The following is a 25,893-nucleotide window of genomic DNA, read 5'->3' as shown; positions in this document are numbered from 1 at the left end:
GCCGACGATAAAGTAAAGCAAAGTGAGAGAGAGAGAGGACTAAATGGGGAAGGGCATTTGAACCATTCCTTCTGTGTGTGTTTTAGGCCTGGTACATAGATAAGGATTCTTCAATTCTAAAAAGATTATTATTATTTGTTTTATTATTTTTAGTCTGTGACAGACTCCAATAATAAAGATTTTAAAAAATCAGGCATTTAACAGTTTTAGTCATATTGTGTGTGGTGTGCTGCAATAACTTCAACACATAACACCACAAATCAGACCACCACCGGTCTGGTAACAAGTCCTCCGAGGCAGAAATCTCACGTGATCACACCTTACTCAACAGTGGACGAACTAATTGTTAGAAAAGTGCTTTTTTTTTTTTTCTTTTTTAAACATTCAAACTTCGGCTTGCAACCATCACGTCATGCACATCCTCATGGTGATCAGTGGAGACTTCAATCATGTTCTTCCCTCTCAACGATGATTAACGACGTACAAGAGAGAATAAAACTCTGGACCTCCTATGTGCCCAGTGCCAATGTGAAGAGAACTCTTCTTGTATATTATTATTATTAATATTATTACTATTAAAAAATTATACCACTTCACTTCTTGTAGAAATCAGAAATATGAAGCTACCTGGCTGTAACGCCACATCCACACGGAAACAGAGCTTTATTTATTTATTTATTTATTTTTAAAGGTTTTAAGTAAATGTGGAATCATTTCAAGAAATGTGTGTGCAAACAAAAACACTGCAATGCTGGCGTATTTTCTAGGGGCTCAAAAAAAATATCTATTTAATAAAATCTCAATTGTTTTAAATTGATTTACAATCCTCAAAAATCGATAGTTTTTAAATGTATATATTTCACTGTGGCCCCTCGCTGACTGCTACACACGAACGGGACTTCAACCTGTGGACCACCGTAAAGGAAGTTAGTGAGTTAGCCGCGGCGCTTGAGCAATGGAGTCTCTTACCAGCATGGGGCAGAAACATGAGATTTAAGGCGCTCCATCGTCACTAAAAGATGACCCAGACATGACCATGATTGTATGCAAGGAGTGCAAAATGTGAATGAGGTACTTTGGAAACACACCAAATGCCCATGCTCATTTCGCACGATATGACCCTGAGCAGTTAAAAGAAGTTGAAAAGCGGCCAGCGCTAGTATTGGACCAGCGGACTTTACAGAAATGCAGCAAACTACCAGCTAATTCTGCATGGGCTTTAAACATTGCCAATTATATCGCCTGCTTCATCACAAAAAAACCTACAACCATACAACGTGCTCAAGAACGAGGGGTTTGGATTTCTGATCAAGACGAAGCCAAAGTATGTCCTACCATCCCACTCTTATTTTAGTGATACATTTGTGCCTGGATGTCGTGAGGGAAGACATGATGGCAGTTGGTGCTCGAGAGGAGGATGCAGGAGATAGGCTCTCATGGAAAAGGATGACGCGCTGTGGCAACCCCTAACGGGACGAGCCGAAAGGAAAAGAAGAAGAAGAAGAAGATTTGTGCCTCAACTTTAAAATGAGAAGAAAAAGTGAAAGCAGCAATGGTTAATGCCACCACAGTCGTTTGTCACATTTACAGCACACTTTATTGTAGATGATTGGTAGCTGTTGTTATGTGTTTTGCTAAGTCGGGCTATGTGTGAAAACCACACTGCTGCAAACTTGAATGCAATGTTTCACAGTTTAGAGGTTAATATTGTTCTGACAGGTTACCAATTACTATTGCATCCTTGTTGAGATTGCACTTAATGCTTTTTTTTATCATTTGTTGTTCATCCATTTTATTCATTTTAAAAAGCTTTACCAAGGCCTGGGAATACAGTTGACATAATTTTATTTTTGTAACATGTACTAGAAGGCAGCTAACTTCGGCCTTTATTTTGATTTACACAGCACAATTCTGTTTTTCAAATATTTTCAACGGTACTTTAAAGTTGAAATATACAGTAAACACCAATTTCAATGAAGTTGGGACGTTGTGTAAACCGTAAATAAAAACAGAACACAATGATTTGAAAAACCTATATTCAACTCAATACACTAAATGTTCAAAACGATGAATATCATTGTTTTGTTTTGTTTTTGCAAATAATTTCTCATTTTGAATTTGATGCCTGCAACATGTTCCAAAAAAGATGGGACAGGGGAAATAAAAGACTGGTAAAGTTGTGGAGTGCTCAAAATACACCTGTTTGGAACATTCCACAGGTGAACAGTTTAAATGGAAACAGGTGTCATGATTGGGTATAAAAGGAGCATACCCGAAAGACTCAGGTGTTCACAAGCAAGGATGGGATGAGGTTCACCACTTTGTGAACAACTGCGTGAGAAAATAGTCTAACAGTTTAAGAACAACGTTTCTCAATGTACAATTACATCTACGGTCCATAATGTCATTAAAAGGATTCACTAAATATGGGGAAATCTCTGCACGTAAGCAACGCCAAATGCAATGTCAACAAAGTCACAACAATGGTGGGGCTTGAGGAAGAAAAGAGAAGTGTGGAATGATGACTTCTGCGTCATAACGAAAGCCCAGATAACTGCCAAGTTTAAAAAAAAATAATTAAAAAAAAACATCCGATATGATGATCCACTATTTTTCTTGTTGATGTTGGCTGTGTTAGTCCATGGTCATGCAAGAACTGGGACTAACGTGTCATCGTCTTAAGAAACATCTGCAGTGTTGTACACGCGAAAATGCAAGGGCAGCATTTTCAAATGTATTCATTTGGGATCTGGTCACAAAAATGCTCGTATTTGGCCTCCCAAAAGAGAAGTTGTGTGTTTTTAAATAAAAACAGAAACCCTTTGCAAACACACTCATACTCGTTTCTGTGTGGACATGGCCTAAAGATTTTTCAGTTGATGTGTGGGCAGGCACTCCAGAAACCCAACCATATGTATAAAAACAATACAATGTCATTTTTCATCAACACTGTATGTCCCCGTGACAACTTGAGTTGCTAATGGGCTAGAGAGAGAACAGCACAATGGACTTCTCGGAGCAGATGCAAGAAACAAGTTTGGTTCCAGACTCAGCTGAGGGCTGAATGTTTGATATCCAAGTCAAACACCAAGGCTGGAAAAGTTGAAAGAAAAAAAAAATAATTAGTTCCTGTATATTAAAACGTGGATCGAATTTGAGAAAGTCCATTTCTGCATAAGCGAGCAAGCACATTGACCGCAGTGGCAGTTCAAATAGTGTACAGCACCTCCCTCCGGCAGCTCATGACAACAGCCCAGCATCAGCACTATTTGATCTCTGATGTTCTCCTTAATCTGGGTTGTCAAGGTTCGCTTGTTGGAATCTGTTTACTTTCCTTCTTCTACCAAAAAGTGTTTTTCCCCCTCTCAGACAATGACTAATCCAAAGACGAAAGAGGAGGGAGAACTGCCAGCAGACCGTCTTAAAGTGGTAGTTCCTCTTAACACACTTTGAATTGATTGCATACCCTAATTGTATATTAATATAAAATAAAATAAAAAAGAATGCAATGGTAGTGATTCATTCACTTGTGCGGGTTCAAAATCTGTCAAATTCATAATTCCACAAAACAACTCTACATGGCTAAACATATACAATCACTGAAAAGGAAACGCTATGTCTAATGTGAGTTTGTGATACACTTGCTACAAAAGATACTCTAAATATTCAGTGTGCATTATGTAAACTAGTCGGTTTGAAACAATTGTGAGTTGCATTCAGGAAGTGACATGAAATGTCAATGTATGTAATTGTAATCCATTACATTACCGGGAGAGAATGTGTAATTAAATTACAGTTGCTTGTGGAAATTTCCATGATCACAATTTTAGTTATATTTGAAAAATAGCCACAAAAGCTAAAAAAAAAAAAATTTGTCTTCCTCATTCCAAAACCGAAGTTTGTGATTGGCTCTCTCTGGTCATGTGCCATACTTCCGTACTCTCAAATATGAACTTGAACCCCCACCTTGAGGTGCAATCTATTTGTTTGTCTTTGATTTTGACAAGATTAGACTCATGGTTGCACGTTCCAACAGGTACATCTCTATATTTTTGTTTTACTTTTTTATGGAACATTCACTTATCTGGGTTGTCATACGAAGCAATATTTGTCATTAGGTCAACAAGGTATGCTATGGTGGTTTACGCATGCTATACACATATATTCCATCCATCCATTTTCTGAGCCGCTTCTCCTCACTAGGGTCGCGGGCGTGCTGGAGCCTATCCCAGCTGTCATCGGGCAGGAGGCGGGGTACACCCTGAACTGGTTGCCAGCCAATCGCAGGGCACATAGAAACAAACAACCATTCGCACTCACAGTCATGCCTGTTATGATAATTATTATATCATCTTCTCGTTCGATACATAAAATGGATACGACAGTTTTTCCGGATTCGATAAATGGTCATTGTTGTGGTGAGCCAGCGTGCGGATCACACAGTGAGCCGACAGAGTTGAACGGCTGTGTCATTAGCCGCGAGTGGGCTCATGGAACGCCAGCGGTTTTGGCTCCGTCCAATACTCCACAGCCTTGCTCCATGTGCAGCGTATAGATTCACACAACAGAGACACTTAAGGGAAGGTTAACTGTTTATTCGCAAGCTAACGAGCTGGCGAGTTAAGGAGCTAAACAGCTCACTCCACCGCAGTGATGTCGTTTAAAAGATCAGTGCTTCGCTCCAAGTTATCGTGTGTGTTAGTCCCCAATTAACACAAACACAGGAACGTCAACTATTTATCAAGTATAACCTCAGTGGCACACGTTATTCGGCAAGTAGTTGACTACAGTGAACGTCAACATTTATTTGACTGACAGGTGAAGAGGGCTTGTCTTCAGCAGACCAAACACACAGTAGCTAGGTTTACATGCAAACCGGCCGGGCACAGCCCGAAAGGGCAACGTGGGTCTCCCTTCCCATGGGCTCGCGACCTGTGGGAGGGACCATAGGGGTTGGGTGCAGTGTGAGCTGGGCAGTGGCCGAAGGCAGGGACCTTGGTGATCCGATCCCCAGCTACAAAAGCTTGCTCTGGGACGTGAAATGTTAACCTCTTTGGCAGAGAAGGAGCCCGAGTTGGTGTGTGAGCTCGAGAAGTTCCGACTAGATATAGTCGGACTCGCCTCCACACACTGCTGGGTTCTGGTACCAGTCCTCTTGAGAGGCGTTGGACTCTCTTCCACTCTGGAGTTGCTCACGGTGAGAGGCTTCACCCTGGTGGATGAGAGGGTAGTCTCCCTTCACCTTCGGGTGGGGGGACGGGTCCTGACTGTTGTTTGTGCCTATGCACCAAACAGCAGTTCAGAGTACCCACCCTTTTTGGAGTTCCTTAGAGGGGGTGCTGGAGAACGCTCCCGCTGAGGACTGCATCATTCTGCTGGGGGACTTCAATGCTCACGTGGGAAATGACAGTGAGACCTGGAAGGTCGTGATTGGAACGGCCCCCCCGATCAGAACCCGAGCGGTGTTCTGTTATTGGACTTCTGTGCTCATCACGGATTGTCCATAACGAACACCATGTTCAAGCATAAGGGTGTCCACACGTGCATTTGGCACCAGGAACCTTAACCTTTTTAAGAAGGGGGACCAGAGAGACTCCTCAGCCTCCCTGATAAGGTCTATTCAGGGGTGCTGGTCTGTCGGGAACTCTAATCTCAGATTCAGGAGGAGCAGTGTGATTTTCGTCCTGGCCGTGGAACAGTGGACCAGCTCTACAACCTCGGCAGGGTCCTCGAGGGTGCATGGGAGTTCGCCCAACCAGTCTACATGTGTTTTATGGACTTGGAGAAGGTGTTCGACCGTGTCCTTCGGGAAGTCCTGTGGGAGGTGCTTCAGGTGTATGGGGTACCAAACCCCCTGATACGGGCTGTTCGGTCCCTGTACGACCGGTGTCAGAGTTTGGGCCGCATATCCGGCAGTATGTCGGACTCGTTTCCAGTGAGGGTTGGACTCCGCCAAGGCTGCCCTTTGTCACCGATTCTGTTCATAACTTTTATAGACAGAATTTCTAGGCGCAGCCGAGGCGTAGAGGGAGTCCAGTTTGGTGGCCTCAGTATTGTATCTCTGCTTTTTGCAGATGATGTGGTTCTGTTGGCTTCATCAAGCCGTGATCTCCAACTCTCACTGGAGCAGTTCGCAGCCGAGTGTGAAGCGGCCGGGATGAGAATCAGTAACTCCAAATCTGAGAACATGGTCCTCAGAACATGGTGGCGTGCCCTCTCCAGGTCGGGGATGAGATCCTGGCACAAGTGAAGGAGTTCAAGTATCTTGGGGTCTTGTTCATGAGTGAGAGAATAATGGAACGAGAGATCAACAGGCGGATCGGTGCAGGGTCTGCAGTGATGCGGACTTTGTATCGGTCCGTTGTGGTAAAGAAGGCGCTAAACCGAAAGGCGAAGCTCTCAATTTACCGGTCAACCTATGTTCCTACACTCACCTATGGTCACGAGCTGTGGGTCGTGACCGAAAGAACAAGATCCCGGATACAAGCGGCCGAAATGAGTTTCCTCCGCAGGGTGTCCGGGCTCTTCCTTAGAGATAGGGGGAGAAGCTCGGTCATCCGGGAGGGGCTGAGAGTTGAGAGGATTGAGAGGAGCCAGATGAGGTGGCTGGGGCATCTGATTCGGATGCCTCCCGGACGCCTCCCTGGTGAGGTGTTCCGGGCACGGAATAGAAGGCCTCCAAGTAAACCAGGCTAGTCTTGCAGCTCTCACACGGTAAAGAAAAAATATTTTATAGAGAAAAAAAAAGAAAGAAAACTATGACAACAACAGTACTGATTTAAAAGCTAAAAGAAAATAATAATAATAAGGATGGGCCTTATTTTTCATGATTTCAGAGGCATCAAAAAAACAAAAATTTTATCATTTGTCGTAATACTTTGAGGCAATATGCATATCGTCTTTTTAAAAATTAGCGTGACAGGCCTACTACCAACACTGCTTATTATTAAGTTGTCACCAACTTTTGCATGTAGTAATAAAAACATACAACCAGCACAGTAAATGGGTTGAAAGTAGTTCACACTAAACACACCAACAATTAGTTACGCTCAACGTATTCAAGACTTTTAGCCAATTCTGTATGAAGAAGAAAATATGGGTAAATACAGTAACAGTTTCAAACTGTGATGACTATTGGCTGACCAGCCCTATTCAGAAAGCCAAATAAAAGCCGGTCAATGGCACAGTATAAGTCTTTAAATGTTTACCAGTGGCACTGTCTTTGAGTTTGAGACAGTAAACACGTGGACAGAGGCTGCCGCATTGCTCTTCCTCCAAAGAAATCACTTCAAACCTACGACTGCACGAGATTAAAAGATGTCAACTTGTCCCAAGAGGGCATTTGAACTTTCAATAGGAATTCACGTCGTAACTAACTGCGCACTGTTTGCTACGGTTGTGTGTGTGTGTGTGTGTGTGTGTGTGTGTGTGTGTGTGTGGTGGGGGGACCTCCTCTGCTTAAGAAGTTTGCCAGAACTTTCACAACACAGCAAAAACACAACGTTGGTAACGTAACAAAGGAAACTGCATTGCGTACACATCACTCCGACATAAAATCCTGCCACATTGTATTTATGTGATAGTATTAGCCCACAGGTGTGTGTGTGTGTGTGCGCGCGCGCGTGTTATTTGTCCATTTGGCCGGGCGTGCAAACTTATTAGGCGACAGCCACGCACGTAAGAATATCTGTGCATCTTCAAGGAACATAACGAAAGAAAATGTGGACATTCTGAGCTATAACAGAAACTTACCGTGATGCGAGGCGCTAAAGAGCAGCTAACAGGCGCACGCGGATGAACACAAGTTGCTCGGGGGTGCACGCGAGCTTGTGTACGTAGACCGCGTGCGTTACAAATCACACCGTAAACACCAACAAGATTACTCCGCCAGCCTTTCTCGTTACGGTGGCGGAGGCACTAACTAACTTCACATCTAACTTTGCGTGTGTCAGCAAAAAAAAAAAAAAATCATAAAAATAGTTTGTCGTTCCGGTCACTGTCGTTGAAAAAATACTCGCGCTCCTTCCTGAGTGTTGTTATAAGAAAGAAAAGAGGAAGAAAAAGGGGAAGAATCACCGATTTGGATGTTGTTGTTTTGATCTTCCAGGTCCCTGACGTCATATCCACCTGCTGCGTAAACACTGTTCATTGCATTGCAGCTGTCACCATCACAAGTACTATTCAGACCAAAAGAGCACCAAGAAGCACTAAGTAGGTTCTTTCTATGGGGGAATGGTATGATATGCATTAGTTTCAGCAGAAAGGGCGACAAGAGGGGGTGGTTGTCAGGAAGAAAAATGACAACGTCTATTAATTAGAACCGAGATGGAATGAACTACATATTGTCTCAGAAATGCCGCTATGTATTTCTTTTTTTTTTCTTTTTTTTTCTTCATCATAGCCCCTTCAAAGCCTCTCATAATAAACTTTGACATAACAGTAATTACCAAATGTGTTTTGAGTTGGGAGGAGTTTAAGTCATCAATGATTTTGTGAAGATGAACCACAGAGATCTTCTGACCAAATGGCTCAGCTGCATCAAGTATTTTCATTGGTTAATGTCCATAATTTCCCTATTTTTTAAATGTTGTTGCAAATATTTGGTTGAAAAGTTTTGCTTAGTGCTAACCATATTTTGCCCAGGGCATGACTGATATTATTATTACAGTGATTAAAATGTATTTCGCTTGCCTCGGAAGGATATTACTACGAGTGAGTTTAACAGTCCAGTTAACACTAATTGTGAAGCAACATTGATTTGATTTCACGAGAAACTACTTTAAGTCGTTTTTTGTCCTTGATCAAGGTCTGAGAAGCACAGCCCATTTCATTATCAAAGACATTACTGTATTTTTTTTTTATTTTGTTATTTATTTATTAATTATTTTTTTTCATGGCTGCAGCTGAGAGAGCTGCTTGCTGCACAACCCTCGCAGTGTTTTTCTTAGTAGACAGCGCCACCCTTTGATTCCGGGCAATGAAGGCAAACTGTTATAACACATGGATATGTTCATATATTTTACCTACTTCATCATTGAAATCAGTGCTGTTAATAAGCTGGAAATAAACCTCAAATTTGGTTTCGTTTCCACAGAGTATAAAGAATAAGGAGGTTTGCCACTTTGGCTCAATCTTTCAACTCGCATCATTACACTGATCAAATCAGAAAGAGTACAGAACTCTGCAAAAGTCTTGTATGAGTACTGAGCAATGCTAAAATTAAATTAAAAATCTCGCTGGCATCTCGCTGTCAGGAGATTTCTCAAATAAGCTCCTGCACTTTTACCAGACCTAAGTGCTTGGGATTTCTTTCTTTATAAGAGAAAGGTTTACGTACCACCACTTCATGCAAACGTGGATGACGTGAAAAAACTGTACCACTTATAAGCAGCTACCTATATGAAAAGTGTATTAAATCATGCATCTGTAGCTATTAAGAGTGAAAGAATATTACAATAAAGTTATATCTTATGTCTGTTTAAAATCATGGAGTGTTTTGTGGACACCCTAATGTACTGTAACTATTATGTCACTAAGGTTGGATTTACACTGCAGGTCCAAGTGTCCAATTCCGATTTAATGCCTAAATTATATATAAATTTGAAAAGTGATATCTGTACTTGCTACTTCTTACTTTGTCAAAATAGGCTTATTACTTTTTTTTTTCAACAACTTCAGATTGGCTTTATTTAAGAGAATTGTTTGATGTTGCTGGGTCCAAGAATGATTTTTGTCGAATGCGTTGTGTCTCGTGCCAGCCTAAAAAGCCTCTGGCATTAAAATATTTGCCTCTTGACTGAACACATAAAAAGAAGGAGTATTTTGGGGGGTGGTGGGTTATGGTCATCAACTAATTTAGCATTTTTTTATTACAGTACTCAGTTCTTAATTTTAGCAAAGCTATGTGCTTTACACGTTTCGATAGCATAATAGTCAAGCTTGCAAGCTCTTGGTTTCAAAAACAACATGCAAAATGTAACATGATTCTCTTCTTCTTCTCAATACAAGCACCATGATCGTTAAAAGAGGAATAGTATTTTGTGTGCAGTTTTATTTCACTGTGCCAAGTCACCAAAACGGTTATTGTATATAATTGACAGGGGGAAAAAAAGTTTTTTCCTGACTTTTACAGTACAGGAGTTGAATCCGTACCTCTAATTTTCCACATTTCTATTTTTACGCAAATATTTGTACTTTTATTTAAGTAGGCCACCTTTGAAACTTGCTATTTAAAATGTTTGATCAAAATTAATTAGACAAAAGCATCACAAAAATGAATGAAAGTAACTTGTAGTAGTCCATTCGTGGTTGTATTTGCCCATTTTGAATGATACATTTCAGTATTTTACATTACTGTGGTCTCTTTTTCATACAGTTCCATCCATCCATTTTCTTTACCGCTTATCCTCACTAGGGTCGCGGGCTGCTGGAGCCTATCCCAGCTATCTTCGGGGTACACCAATCACAGGGCACATAGAAACAAGTTTTCATACAGTTGTAAAACAATTTAGATGTGTGTGCACTGTTAAATGAAGTCAATCTTGCACGTAATCTAAGCTCTCTAATACTTCTCTGTCCTGATCTGCATGTCAATATAGGATCTTTCAACTCAGTGGAGCCTAACAAGCACGTGTTGGTCTTCTTTTATTAGCATGTTCCTCAGTGTCACCATGCAGCTGTGTTTTGTGGATTAAGGCCAGGACTTAATTGGGTATAGTAGTAAATTAATTGAGGATCACTATCAGTTATTTGATAGCCTCTCTACCACAAGCGTGCAGACAACAAGTAATTAGCTTTCTGTTAATGAGGTAACTAAGCTAATGAATAGGAGTTGCAATGATTTCTGAAGGAGCGTGAATGGCTTGCACACAGGGCTTTTCTCCGACTGCAGCAGGGACAGAAGCATTCGACATTTAATAAAAGCCGAGGAGAAATTCTGATACCTTTTGAAGTGGGGCATTAGCAAAGTCACAGTTTAACCTCTAATGCAAGAATTTATACTACCATTATTTTTAAAGAACATTTTAAATTCTTATGTTCCGGCAAAGTCAACAGAATACAATTGAGCTCACTAACATTCATCAATCCATCCATCCATTGTCTTTTGCTTATCCTGGGCCAGGTCACGGAGGCCCAGACTTCTCTTTTCCCAACCGCGTTGTCCAGTCTTCCAGGGAGATCCTGAGCTGTTCCCAGGCCACCCTCGAGACATAGTCTGTTCTGCGTCTCCTGGGTCTTCCCTGGGGCATCCTCCAAGGTGGACATGCCCAGAACAACTCACGAGGGAGGCATCCCGGAAGCATCCTGAACAGACCTACAGCTCGTGACCATAGATGAGGGTGGAAATGTAGATTGACCGGTAAATTGATGAGAGCTTTGCTTTTTGGCTCAGCTCCTTCCCTACCACAACCGACTGATACAGAGTCCGCACCCTGTCCAACGACTCCAAAAAGGCTGGGTATGTCATGGGTGTGTCTTCCGGTTTTTGTCTTCCCCGTTTCATACACACCTGCTCCTGAGAGCATCTTCACCACCTGTGCCTCGTTCACCCGAATTACCCCTTGCATTTAACCTCGTGTCTCATTCTTTCTCATCGCCAGTCCGTTCTACCTTGTCGTCACGTTCCAGCATTCCTTGTTTCCACGTCAAAGACTCACAGGAAGACTAGACCCTGTTCAGATTATCGAACTCGCCTTTTTGCTTCACGTTTTTGGATACTGTTGCCTTTTTTGGATTGCCTGCCTGTGTACCGACCTCTGCCCGTATATTAAACCTCTCTTTTTGAAACTGTCCATTTGTTTTGGAGTCGTGCATTTTTGGGTCCTATCCTCTGTTCCATTCATGACGGAACGAACTGGCCATAACATGGACCCAGCAGACTCAGACCCGGTGCGCAAAGCCTTTCAAGCGCAGGGTCAACGCCTCTCGAAGCAGGATGAGCAGCTTGGTGCCCTCCACCTTCATCTAGAGGGACTATCAGAACATCAGGACAATATGATGAGACAGGTGGCCTCACAGTTTGAAGTGCTTATGAAAATGATTCAAAAGAAGGAACCAGTTCACACAGCACCCGATGCCGCCACGGTACCAACATTTCCATGTGAAGCAGTCACCATGCAGCCACCTGCCACCTCTGCTGCTGTCTGCCCACAGCTGTCTCGACCGGGGAGGTTCTGGGAACATTAAGAAGACAAGAACTGAAAGAAACCAGGGAACCAAATACAAACAGATTGACAAGACAACGAGGAACACCTGGACAAGACACGAGTGGCTGGAGAGAGCTGATTGGTCGAGGTAGACGAGAACAGGTGGACAAAACAACCAAATGAGCACACGACAAACATGAACACAGGAAAGCATGGAACAAAGCTAAACACAACCCAAACCAAAACACAGACCATGACACGGTGCTCTGAACTGCTGTTTGTTGCATAGGCATAAACGACATTCAGGACCCGTCCACCCACCCGAGGGCAGAGGGAGGCAACCCTCTCATTCACTGGTGTGAACCCTAACGAACAGGCACCAAGCCATTGGGCAATAAGTATGCCCACACCTTATCAGCACCTCTCACTGGGGGCAACTCGAGAGTGGAAGCAAGTCCACCCCGTCAAGAGGACTGGTGCCCGAGCCAAACATGCATTGAGGCGAGACAGACTATTTCTAGTCGGAGCCTCTCAACCTCGCAGACCAGCACATGCTTCTTCCCTGCCAAAGTGGTGACATTCCACGTCCCTGCCAGGGATCAGACCGCCTTCGGCCGTCCCCCAGCTCTCTATGCACCTAACCTCCTTGTCCCCTGCCACATGTGATGAGCCCATGTGAAAGGGGACCCAAGTTACCTCTACGAGCTGTGCCTGGCTGGGCCACATGTGTGCAGGCTCGGCTGCCAGGTGTTCGCCATAGAGCCCTGCCTCCAGGCCTCCCTCCAGAGAGGGTCCCAGCTGACCCGCATCCGGGCGAGTTAGATCGTAGGTCAAAATTTGTACTCATCATAGGGGGATCTCTGAACCATGCTTTGTCTGGTCACTCACTTAGTAGGACCTGTTTGCCCCGGGTGACCCTGCCAGGGGCATTAAGCCCCAGACAACTCATCTCCTAGGATCATTAGGACACACAAACCCCTCCATAGCCATAATGTGACAGCTCATTGAGGGCTGTATAATGCTTGCATGTAGTCCGTCCAGACTCCGGCCTTGGCTTGAAAATGGCAGATCTTCACCAAGTAAGAAATGGTGGTATTATTAAATGTAGTCAACATCACAATTTTGCAAAGTTTAGAATGACTTTATCACAGACACATTTTTGGAAATAGTCTGCAAACAAAAGATTTACTTCAACTTTAATGTTTCGCTTGATGGGTGGGCAGGCACTGTTGAGACCCAACTGTATATTACACAAATAATTAAAAGTAAATTATCCATACCACCCCTTTAAATTGGCGGTCAAAATGTTTCTATTAACTTGTGTGTTCATTTTGCTGCAGCAATTATGTGTTACATCAATAAAGATTTAGTGAGCTCATCCCAGAAGAAGCCATGCAAGCCCAAGCCATTTCATTACCTCCACTCAGATATTGTATTAGATAGATATTGTACACCTGGGCAACAAAAAACACCTGTCAGTCACATTCCAATACTTTTGCTCAAATAAAAAAATGGGTGGATTCAAACAAAAGGGGATCTCTTACACATTGTATCACATCCATATGTAAGTACCACCTGGAAATATGTTGATATTTGGTCCCATATTCATCTTATACCGATGTCAAACCCAAATGTTAGCCTCCAGCTCACCTCTGATCCAAATGAGGACAACTGGTACAGAAAGCCTATTCAAGCTGACTTGGTGAGAAGGAAAACACCCTAGACTGGTCACCATCCAGTCACAGTGTACATACTGTATAAGCAAAACAAAGCAAATGTATTTATATATCAAATTTCAGGTAACTCAATGTGATTTATATGATTAAAAGCATTTTAAAACAAAGAAACAGTATAGACAAACAACCACTCACAAATTCACATCCACAGACACTTTAATTCTTCAATAAACCTTAGATGCATGTTTTCGGATTGTGGGAGGAAAGCAGAGTACCTATAGAAAACCCACGCAAGCATAGAACACATACAGGTATAATATATGAATACGTACATACAGTACATATGTTCAAATACTGCATACATATACAGTACTGAGTAGGGCTCTGAAAAAAAATCGGATAACTCGCCTAAGTTGACCACAAAAATTGGTCAATGCAAAAGATTTTGCCTTGAAGCAATAAAAAAATATTAATAAAAGCATATTTGCGCCGCCTGGACCCAATTTGGCCACTGTCCATGTTTACCGAACTGACTTTTATTGCAGATGGACACACTGTTGGACAAGTGAAAAACATTGCCAAAAATGACAAGAGTGTCTGTAAGTGATTTTTAAAGGAATGCAAAGCAAAGCAAAGCAAATGTATTTATATAGCGCATTTCATACACAAGGTAACTCAATGTGTTTTAAAAAAAAAAGCATTAAAAAAACCAAAGGAAAAAAAGCTTATAAACATTTAAAACAAATAAAACAAATACAAATACAATTTAAACAGTGTACAGTACAAGAAAGATCATTTAAAAGCGAAAATGCTCTAAAAAGCATGAGAAAAAAGCAGTCTTAACCTGGACTTGAAATTATTCACACTTGGGGATGACATCACTTTTATTGGCAACTTATTCCATTTGTGTGCAGCATAACAGCTAAATTCTGCTTCACCATTTTTGCTTTGGACTCTGTGCTCCACTATTTGACCTGAGTCTGTCGATCTCAGAGCCCAACTGGGTTTATATACCATTAGCATTTCTTTCATGTACTCAGGACGTAAATTTAGTTTTTTATAAACCAGGAGCAGAACTTCAAAATATGTTCTAAAGCTGACTGGGAGCAATTGTAGAGACTTTAGAATTGGAGTAATATGCTCTGACTTCTTCGTTCTGGTCAAAACCCGAGCTGCAGCATTCTGAATAAGTTGCAGCTGTTTAATGATCTTTTGGGGGAGTCCAGTCAGAAGACCATTACAGTAGTCAAGTTTACTTGAGATAAAAGCATGGATGAGCTTCTCTTGGTCTGCTTAGCACATGCAAGACTTCACTCTGAATATGTTCTTCAGCTGATAGAAGGTTGTTTTAGTAACTGATTTGATATAACTGTTAAAAGTCAGGTCGAAATCGATCAGTACACCATGGTTTCAGACTTGGTCTTTTTTTTGTTTTTTAGAGAGTGACTCCAGGTATTTACTAACAACAATCCTCTTTTCTTTACTGCAAAAAAAATCTGTTTTGTTGAAGAATGTTTTGGCCCATTCAGTGAATTAGCTGTTTTAGACAGTGACACAACACCTCAATTGAACAGACAGACACTGTTAGATATAACTGTGTGTCATCTGCATAGCTATGATAGTCAACATTAAGGTTCTGAAGAAACTGACCCAATGGTAACATATACAGGCTGAACAGGAGCAGTCCAAGAACTGATCCTTCAGGGACCCCACAGGCCATTGCCATTTGATGAGATTGAACACTTCCAATGGTTACGAAATAACTCCTGTCCTCCAGGTAGGACTGGAACCATTTCAGGACTGTTCCATTTAGTCCAACCCTCGTTTCCAACCTGTTCAGCAGTATATTTATGATCTACCATACCATAAGCCCTGCGATTGGCTGGCAACCAGTTCAGGGTGTACCCCGCCTCCTGCCTGAAGATAGCTAGGATAGGCTCGGAAGATGGATGGATGGATGGATACCAAAAGCCGCATTGAGAGCCAACAAGACCAGAATTGATATCTTTCCAGAGTCAGTATTCAACCTTATATCATTTCACACTTTGGTAAGAGCTGACTGATTTTGTACTGTGATGAGTTTGAAAACCTGATTTAAATTTGTCAAAAAGTCCATTTAAGTTCAAGAAATTGCTGAGCTGATTAAAAATAACTTTCGTGACAATGTTGGCTATGAAAGGGAGATTTGAGACAGGTTTAGAGCTTCCTAACATGAAAGCGTCCAGCGTTCTATTTTTAAGAAGAAGCTTAATGGCAGCTACTTTAATTGCTTTAGGAAACTCTGACTGACTGACTGAAGTGAGTATGAATATGATTCAATGAGAAAATGAGTATGAATTGATTATTTGCTGCAAATCAGCTAGCACAGTCTTCACAATAGTTTTGAAAAAGTCACATGGTACTGACTAAGACACTATTAGATGTGTAGTAGTAATGGAAGTTGGTGTTTTATTTTTTACCGAAAATGGTAATCGCTAGCGCATTAATGCTAATCTCGAATGTGAACCGTTTAGCAAAGGCTATTTTGTTGTCTCGGTTTCTGTACCATTTATACCATACACTGTTATGAAGCGTAGTAGAATGTGAATTGGACCCAAGCGCAGACTGAGGCGGAGGGAGTAGCTTTAGAACTGTTTATTGTATGTTGATTACTCAAACACTCGACGAAATAGCTGTAGGTTAGTCAATTCTAAAAAGCATTTGATAGTGACAGCCCTAGTACTGATCTGATAAGTCTGATTTGCTGCTTGTTGTAACAATGCAATAATGACTTCATACAACTAGTATGCAGCTAACCTAGTAGAGCACATATAGTACTCGGCCGTATTATTGTTTTACTGTTAAAAAATAGAACACCATCTTTGCATTTGTTTATCCAACGATTGAGTATTTAGGAAGCCACTTCTAGATTTACAAAGGATTATAAACAAACGGGTAATGACATTTTGGACTGTGCTGTTTATACACGACTGCGATTGGCTGGCAACCAGTTCAGGGTGAACCCCGCCTCCTGCCCGAAGTAAGCCAGGATCGCTTCCAGCACACCTGCGACCCGCTTGAGGATAAGCGGTTCACAAAATGGATGGAGGATGGATGGATTTTTATACACGATGCACATATAAGCAGTATGAATTTAGTTTAGTCTGCAATATGTGAACAGGCAATCTAAAGATGATCTTTCAAAGTACAACAACAGAAACACTTCAATGTAATAGTGGATTATGTTTGTAAAGTTGTAGTGTAAAATAGTAATGACAAAATGCCCTTTGATCTTGAACAAATAGGGTTTTGAGATAAGCTAGTTTGCATTTGATCAAATGTGATCGACATTAAGGGCCCATCCCAATTCTAGCCCTTAGTCCTTCCCCTTCGTCTTAGCCCTTGGTTTTGCAGGTGCAGAAGAACGAAGGGGTAGCCCATTTCCTGGAGAAGGGCTAAGATGAACTGATGTATAGCCCTTGAAACCAAGTGTGGTCCAGGAGTTCACTTGAAAGCCCTGAAACCAAGTGTGGTCCAGGAGTTCACTTGAAAGCAAGGGGCATGGGACTGCATCCCCACTGACAGGCGAAGAGATTGCTTACAAGACGACGGAACAGACAAGGAAGTACATAAATCTAAGTAGCAATTATTGATATTCACACTACTGACACATTTTTATCAACGTAAATATAAGCCACGTTTTGAACTGTTGGTTAAACGGCTCGCTATGACGAGCTCGGGTATCGCTAGCTACCCTCAGACTACGGTGACAAATTTACAGCAACACGCACTTCACTACAATGTACTGCATTTTATGAATGATTAGAAAGAATTAAGACAGCTAAGTCACATTCAGAATCTACGTAGGTAATGTAGCGTGGCTAAATGATGTTGCTTCAGAGTATGGGAGCGTTCGCGAAACATCATATTGACGTAATCGTGGCCCATGCTCATTAACATTGGTTGGTGGAAGTCCCATTGACTTCCATATAATATTGGCTAAGAAACAATGTTTTTCGTGGCTGTTTATCGCAGTATGCAAGTTGCGGCCAGCTGATACCAACCAAAGCTATGCAGCAAAGCTTCTGTACAACAGCGGCAAGCAGAATTTGCCTTACGAAGTTACGGACAAATGTGTCCCAAGTCCGTCCGCTGGACTGACCACAGGGGATGTTTTTTTTATCGACAGCGTTTCATTTGGGTCCACACAAAAGATTTCATGAAAGTCTACAAGTTTCTTGACGCATAGAAGTAAGTGTTAATCATTCAATTGTTGATTGGAAAATGTTCAGACGGCCAAACGTCTCCATATGTGATTTATTAGAGTTGATAAAGATGAAATATAGAAATGTATGCACCCTGTTACGTGGTAGGAAACATTTATTGTAAACCATTTTAAAATCCCAGTCACCTTTAGAAACTGCATTAACAGAAGTTTAAAAAATATATAATTATAATAGTAGCATTCATTTGACACAAGACGGCCTCTTGCAAATGTAAACAATTGTTGCATCTGCCTACGACACAGCCAGCAGGGGGTGAGGGGTGATGATGTGTCGTCTGAACTCCCAGTGGCATTTCCCCCTTCATCTTGGCCCTTCAAACAAAGGGCTAGGGCTAAGGGGAAGGGGTAGGGGTGGGATTGGCCCTAAAGACACAGTATATCAACAAAAATACTAGTTCTTGAAACATGCCCCAGCTACTTAAGTTCTGTTTTATGGTCATAAATATTCAGGCCAGGGAGTAAAACACTGATTTATTGGTACTGCAAACAAGTACAAATCAATGCCAGAGAATGTGCAATTTTTGTTCACTTTAATTTATCAAATGATCCGTGACTTTATTTGGGAAAGTGGAGTTCTACTTTACTACTTGACATTAAAAAATGTCAACTGTGCTGTGGTTGAAACATTCAAAGAGACATTTGACGGTAGAATATCCATTTTACTGCTGCATATGGCTTTATAACTGAGGGGCACAGAGGACTGATTCTCATCAATGTGTTACCCTGATTTTACATTTCAAATACAACTTATGAAGATGCAAGGAACTCATTGGGGACATTCATGCCACCCCTTGAAATTTGACAAACATTTTCTTCATTTTTTTTATACAACCTTCCTAAACTGCTTTGGTACCTAACAATCTTATTCAATTTAAACATTGAATGAGTGAATAAAAGTTAACATTTGTTGAAAGTAGAATATAACATAGCAGCTACGTTTATACAAGGAAAGCTGTGAACTATGTGGGACAGTGACATGACAAAACCACTATGAATCAATCAATGCTAAATGCTGAGATGTACATTCTTTGAGCGGTCAAAAGAAAAACAAGGCATCAGTCATTCGATAGTCATAATATATATTGATAATACCCTTAATTCTCTTGTGGACAGTGTCATTAAGTCAAGGCAGGTACAGTTGAAATAAAAAATAAAAAGTGCATTATCTAATGTCTTGAGCGTCCTCCTTCAAAGGCATGATGTTCCATGTGAGCTGTACAACAAAAAAATTATTCAATGTCAATAAAATTGCAGTAAAATCCAAGACCTTAAGTTTTTATCTGTACAAGTACTGTGAAACAGTCTATTTAGCACACCAATAAATAAACTGCACACACAAAAATTGGTTTTACATATGTCATTACATGTACAGTGTGGAGAGAATATATACACGTGAGTATTGTGAGATGTTATTTTTTTATGTGTTACAGCAGCGTTGCGAAAGTAATAGTTGTTTGACAGCTTATAATATCCAATCTCTCGTTCATGGTGAGCCATTTTATTGAGATGGTGGATTTCTGTTAGGCTAATGGTAATGTCTGTGACGCTGTATTGAAAGTATTTTGAAAGAACATTTAAAACAAATAAACAGTTGAGAGAAAGAACAATGGACAATCTACCTCTCATTTGGAGATCTGTTAGCTATTTGACATCCGGGCGCGCGCGCGCACACACATATATATATATATTGTATATCTTTATATGTATATCTATAGTATGTACTGTATATATGTGTACATACTATATATACTGTATGTATATATATGCATATATATTTGCTTTGTATATATACACTAAAAGCGTATATACCCGCGACCCTAGTGAGTAGAAGAATATATATATATATATATATATATATTGTATATCTTTATATGTATATCTATAGTATGTACTGTATATATGTATACATACTATATATACTGTATGTATATATATGCATATATATTTGCTTTGTATATATACACTAAAAGCATATATACCTGTGTGTGTGTATATATATATATATATATATTCTTCTACTCACTAGGGTCGCGGGTGTGCAGGAGCCTATCCCAGCTATCTTCGGCAAAAGGCGGGATACACCCTGAACTGGTCGCCAGCCAATCGCAGGGCACATACAAACAAACAACCATTCGCACTCACATTCACACCTACGGGCAATTTAGTCTTCAAACAATGCTTGTTTTTGGGATGTGGGAGGAGTGCCCGGAAAAAACCCACGCAGGCGCGGGTAGAACATGCAAACTCCACACAGGCGAGGCCGGGATTTGAACCCCGGTCCTCAGAACTGTGAGGCAGATGTGCCCACCAGTCGTTCACCGTGCCGCTATATGTGTGTGTTTGTGTGTATATATATATATATAAAATAATATCCATCCATCCATCCATTTTCTGAGCCGCTTCTCCTCACTAGGGTCGCGGGCGTGCTGGAGCCTATCCCAGCTATCATTGGGCAGGAGGCGGGGTACACCCTGAACTGGTTGCCAGCCAATCGCAGGGCACAAACAAACAAACATTCGCACTCACATTCACACCTACGGGCAATTTAGAGTTTTCAATTAACGTGCATGTTTTTGGGATGTGGGAGGAAACCGGAGTGCCCGGAGAAAACGCACGCAGGCACGGGGAGAACATGCAAACTCCACACAGGCGGGGCCGGGGATTGAACACCAGAACTGTGAGGCTGACGCTCCAACCAGTAAATAATATATATATAATATATATATGTGTGTGATTTCTGTCGTAATATATTTTAAACATTGAAATAACATCACACGAAATGAAATAAAAGGCATACTTACATTTATAAAAAACTGCTTTAAAAGATATGCATGGGAGAAGCTCATTGATTTTCCCCAAGATACTTGCTTCATTAGCAAGAGAAGCATCTTTGTTCCAAACTTGTACGACATCCTCCCGATCTCGAACACTTACACTGACGCCAACAACCTCATCATCTAGAGTTGAAAAAAGAGAATAAACAGACAAGTCAAGTCAATGGGGCAGTAACTAAATAAGAACCAATACAGCATTGTAACTAGAAAAAGTATAACAGGGTACCTGAGGTGCAGTAATCTGCAAACTGCTCCCCTATTGTAGCAAGTAACAATTCTTTCCAAACTGCAGACTGAAACAAGAGGAACATAGAGAATATTTCTACTTTCAGCATCTCAAAAGTGAGAACTTGATTTATTCTTTTTATGTCAACCACATTTTAGTTCTGCAACCTTTTAACATGACTAACATTTTCAAGGGCACAAAACCACTCCTCTCACAATTTAAAAAGAGAACACTACATACTGTATTGTAGTTACAACCCAACTTTTATTTAACTACGGTATATTAAAACTCATATTTATGACAATGTAAAATTTAAATACCAAAGGTAATTCCAGAATAACATCCTGGTAAGGCTTTAATTTAATTGCCGGCAAAAGCATCTAATCATATGTTCAAAGTGTTTCAAGGGAATAGCAAAATACTGTGAAAGATTCATAAGAAGATTATGTAAAGACTATCAAAGTCTATAGTATTTTATAGACCAGATGAGATGAAAGAATCTCTTCATGTTAGGAGGAAAGGCCCAGTAAACTGACTCAAATCACAGACACGAATTGAGAGGTTCTTTCAGCTTCCAGATGCTGCAGGCGGTGTCACTGAATGCTCTGAAAACCCCGCCCTTCGTAACTTTCAGCTGTCATTTGATTGACGTTCCCAGCGATGCACATTGCACACATTCTCATGTGGCCGCAGAGAGGCACTCTTTGGCGACCAGGCGGCCTCTGATCCCCGGCGTAATGACCGCCCGCCGCGCCGCCTTTGCCTTCATTGAAATTCAGCAGCCCATTAATCGCGCCGCTCTGGCCGCCGAAGGGTGCACCATATGCGGCCACAGCAGTGCAATGGACCGTGGTGTCCCTGGATGATTTTGTTTCTCCTCCTCTTACTCTCGCAACTGTGAGGCTGACAGTCCATGTGTTTATGTACAGTGGATATGGAAAGTTTTCAGACCCCCTTAAATTTTGCACTCTTTGTTATATTGCAACCGTTTGTTAAAATCATTTAAGTTAATTTTTTTCCTCATTAAGGTTCGCACAGCGCCCCATATTGACAGAATTTGTTTTTGCTTTTATTAAAAAAGAAAAACTGAAATATCAAACAGCCATAAGTATTCAGACCCTTTGCTGTGACACATATTTAACTCGGGTACTGTCCATTTCTTCTGATCTTCTGAAATGGTTCTACACCTTCATTGGAGTCCCACTGTGTTTGATTATACTGATTGGACTTGATTAGGAAAGCCACACACCTGTCTATATAAGACCTTACAGCTCACCGTGTGTGTCAGCGCAAATGAGAATCATGAGGTCAAAGGAACTGCCCGAAGAGCTCAGAGACAGAATTGTGGTAAGGCAGGGATCTGGCCAAGGTTACAAAAAAAATTCTGCTGCACTTAAGTTTCCGAATAGCACAGTGTCCTCCATAATCCTGTAATGGAAGATGTTTGGGACGATCAGAATCCTTCTTAGAGCTGGCCGTCCGGCCAAACTGAGCAATTAGGGGAGAACAGCCTTGGTGAGATTACTGTGGCTGAGCTCCAGAGATGCAGTCGGGAGATGGGAGAAAGTTCTCGAAAGTTCTCGAAAGTCAACCATCACTGCAGCCCTCCACCAGTCGGGGCTTTATGGCAGAGTGGCCCGACGGAAGCCTCTCCTCAGTGCAAGACACAAGAAAGCCCGTATGGAGTTCGCTAAAAAATACCTGAAGGACTCCAAGATGTTGAGAAATAAGATTCTCCTGTCTGATGAGACCAAGATAGAAATTGTTGGCCTTCATTCTAAGTGGCATGTGTGGAGAAAACCAGGCAGCTGTCCAATACACTCCCAACAGTGAAGCATGGTGGTGGCAGCATCATGCTGTGGGGATGTTTTTCAGCTGCAGGGACAGGGAAACTGTTTGCAATCGAAGAAAAGATGAATGCGGCCAAGTACAAGGATATCCTAGACGAAAACCTTCTCCAGAGTGCTCAGAACCTCAGACCGGGCCGAAGGTTCACCTTCAAAAAAGACACAGCTAAAATACCGAAGGAGTGGCTTAGGAACAACTCTGTGACTGTTTTTGAACGGCCCAGCCAGAGCCCTGACTTAAACCCAATTGAGCATCTCTGGAAAGACCTGAAAATGGCTGTCCACCAACGTTCACCATCCAACCTGACAGAACTGGAGAGGATCTGCAAGGAGGAATGGCAGATGATCCCCAAATCCAAGTGTGAAAAACTTAAACATCATTCCCAAAATGGCTGTATTTGCTCAAAAGGGTGTTTCTCCTTAATACTGAGCAAAGGGTCTAAATACTTATGGCTGTTATATTACAGTTGGTCTTTTTTAATAAACACGTACTAATTTGCCTGATGTTTTGCTATTCAAAGTTGGCAAATCTCCGGTATGATGCGGTTCCAGCCAGACCTATGTGAAAAGTGTACTGTACCACCCAGTCACTTATTTTGGTGTTTTGCAACTACAAATACATAGCATGCAACAAGCATTCCACCTTAGTAACCGAACAGCGGAAAGCAGCAAGGTTGGGGACAATAGGGATGCCGCAATTTGGACCAGATGACTGTAAAGCCACGCGGTTCCCACACTTCATTGTAACATGCAAATTAATGTTGTTAATGTGTGTTTATGTTACCACAACTTGAATGTGTGCCTTATTTAACTGTCACATTTGTGGTTTATGGTGCACGACTATGTCATTATCTAACCGTGACTGTAGGCTGTGTGAAAAATACTGACGTCCCAGTCAAGTCAACCACATAGTCAGCAAAGCCCAATGGGCATTGCTTGTTAATAGCAAACACTTCTTGACTTCCGTCGGTTTCCGTCCGCAGCAAAACTATGAGTTGGAAAAAAAAACAGCATGTTACTTCGGCCGTTTTATTTCGGTGATAAGTCTTTCCATGTGAAGCCGAAAACGCACTCTTGGGCTATTTTTGGCCGAAACATTTTGTCTATCGAAATTTTGGTGCGTCACTAATATTTAATGTACAGTGGTTCCTAAAGATACGAAGAACCACCATTGGCTGAGTTTTTGATTTAACTTGTAAGCCCAAAGTTGAGAAATGAGTACTGTATGGCAGCAGGGGGCTCCAGTCACTTGACAACAAGCAGCACTTTAGCTGATATAATTAGAAAACCATTCTTCAAAAAACACACTTCAAGCTGTACATTGCCACGACCAGTTGGAGTTTACTTGAAAACTAATTAGAGAACAAAGAGAATAACGCATTGTGTATTTGATGGAAAACACCACAGCCACACAGGCTAACAATTAACATCATCCATCCATCCATTATCTGAGCCGCTTATCCTCACAAGGGTCGCGGGCGTGCTGGAGCCTATCCCAGCTATCATCGGGCAGGAGGCGGGGTACACCCTGAACTGGTTGCCAGCCAATCGCAGGGCACATATAAACAAACAACCATTCGCATTCACATTCACATTCACACCTCCGGACAATTTAGTCTTCAATTAACCTACCATGCATGTTTTTGGGATGCGGGAGGAAACCGGAGTGCCCGGAGAAAACCCACGCAGGCACGGGGAGAACATGCAAACTCCACACAGGCGGGGCCGTGGCTTGAACCCCGGTCCTCAGAACTGTGAGGCAGACGCTCTAACCAGTCGTCAACCGTGCCGCCACAATTAACATCATACAAAAATAAAAACATTGGCGCCAGCTGGGTGTTAAAAAACAATTAGAAGCTGTGGACAAGAGATTGCTGGAGAAGTTACGGAGGTCTGCAGAAGATGTGGGCCATTGATGTGGAGGATTCACTCCAAAGCAGATCAATTGGCATGAATAACATTATGAAAGAACTGAATTTCAACTAAACTGAACATTTGCACATATGTTACTGTATGTTGGTACACAATGCCGTACAGTTCGGTGCAAGTTTTTTTTAAATTAACTGACGTAAAACAAACGTTTTGGCCACAAATCCACTTACTGAGGAGAGACACACAAGAGGGGAGAATGCAGGGTGCGGGGGTCTAGCGAGTATGAGTGGGTGGGTGGTTGGGAGGGAGGGAGGGAGGGAATGAGGCGGGGGAGAGAGAGAGAGAGAGAGAGTGAGAGAGAGAGAGAGTATTTAAAGGCACAGGCATGCAAATAAAACCAGTGTGTGCGTGTTTGTGAGAGTTTTGAATTGATTACACTTCATAAAACCAGTAAATTCTCTTTTATTATGTTTTTATTTTACAATATACTGCTACATCTTTTTTAAAAATATTTTTTAAAATCGTTTTTTGGGGACTGTAATGGATTGATTGGATTTTAATGGGAAAATATGTTGTGATGATTGTTTGAGATAAGAGCATGGTCATGGAATGAATTAAACTCATATCTCAAGGCACCACTGTTTTAGAAAAAGAATACGAAAATGACTTTAGTGGGTCTTTAAAAAACAACCAGCCAAATAAGGAGGTTACTAGATGGGCTTGAAAGCACTTAGAAAATGGTTAAAGATAGAGGGGGGGGGGACATCCATGAAATCATAATAAAGGTACATACAGGATTTCTGCATAATGCAGAAAGACTATTTTGCATGTTTTGATTGGCCTGCAGCCAAGTTCTGTATTGTCTTCTTTAGCGATTGTTCAATATGACCTGTACTGGGTTATGAAAACAAAAATCTAGCAAAGTTTGCACCAACACCTACAGTGCTTTCTTTTGGTACTTTCATCTTCCATACACCTCCTTTTGCATTGCTCTCCTCTTCCCTGTTGGAGGTAAAAGACAAAAATTC

General features: G+C 41.6%; 2 protein-coding genes across 14 annotated transcripts in view; both read right to left on the bottom strand.

Annotated features, from left to right (window-relative positions):
- Positions 1 to 8,049, bottom strand: part of foxp1b (forkhead box P1b) — a 241,910-nt gene extending 233,861 nt beyond the window's left edge. For 6 of the 13 annotated variants that reach the window (XM_061783849.1, XM_061783856.1, XM_061783857.1 and 3 more), the window contains exon 1: positions 7,753 to 8,044. The gene's annotated coding sequence lies outside the window, so the exon portion shown is untranslated. Of the gene's footprint in view, positions 1 to 7,752 lie in introns of all 13 variants that reach the window. The other 7 variants (XM_061783860.1, XM_061783865.1, XM_061783861.1 and 4 more) reach the window with 4 other exon arrangements.
- Positions 8,050 to 18,540: 10,491 nt separating this feature from the next.
- The window catches only part of LOC133483368 (eukaryotic translation initiation factor 4E type 3-like), a 23,357-nt gene continuing 16,004 nt past the window's right edge, over positions 18,541 to 25,893 (bottom strand). The window contains exons 4-7 of the mRNA XM_061784519.1: positions 25,807 to 25,867; positions 21,147 to 21,213; positions 20,888 to 21,043; positions 18,541 to 19,299 (exon numbers count right to left, since the gene is read on the bottom strand). Coding sequence (XP_061640503.1) covers positions 19,253 to 19,299; positions 20,888 to 21,043; positions 21,147 to 21,213; positions 25,807 to 25,867 — 331 coding nt within the window. The 3' untranslated portion in view covers positions 18,541 to 19,252. The remainder of the gene's footprint in view (positions 19,300 to 20,887; positions 21,044 to 21,146; positions 21,214 to 25,806; positions 25,868 to 25,893) is intronic.

This window comes from Phyllopteryx taeniolatus, chromosome 9 (genome assembly GCF_024500385.1).
Source record: "Phyllopteryx taeniolatus isolate TA_2022b chromosome 9, UOR_Ptae_1.2, whole genome shotgun sequence".
NCBI lineage: Eukaryota > Metazoa > Chordata > Actinopteri > Syngnathiformes > Syngnathidae > Phyllopteryx > Phyllopteryx taeniolatus.
The sequence above is the reverse complement of the archived record's forward strand: the minus strand, read 5'-3'. Positions and strand labels throughout refer to the sequence as shown.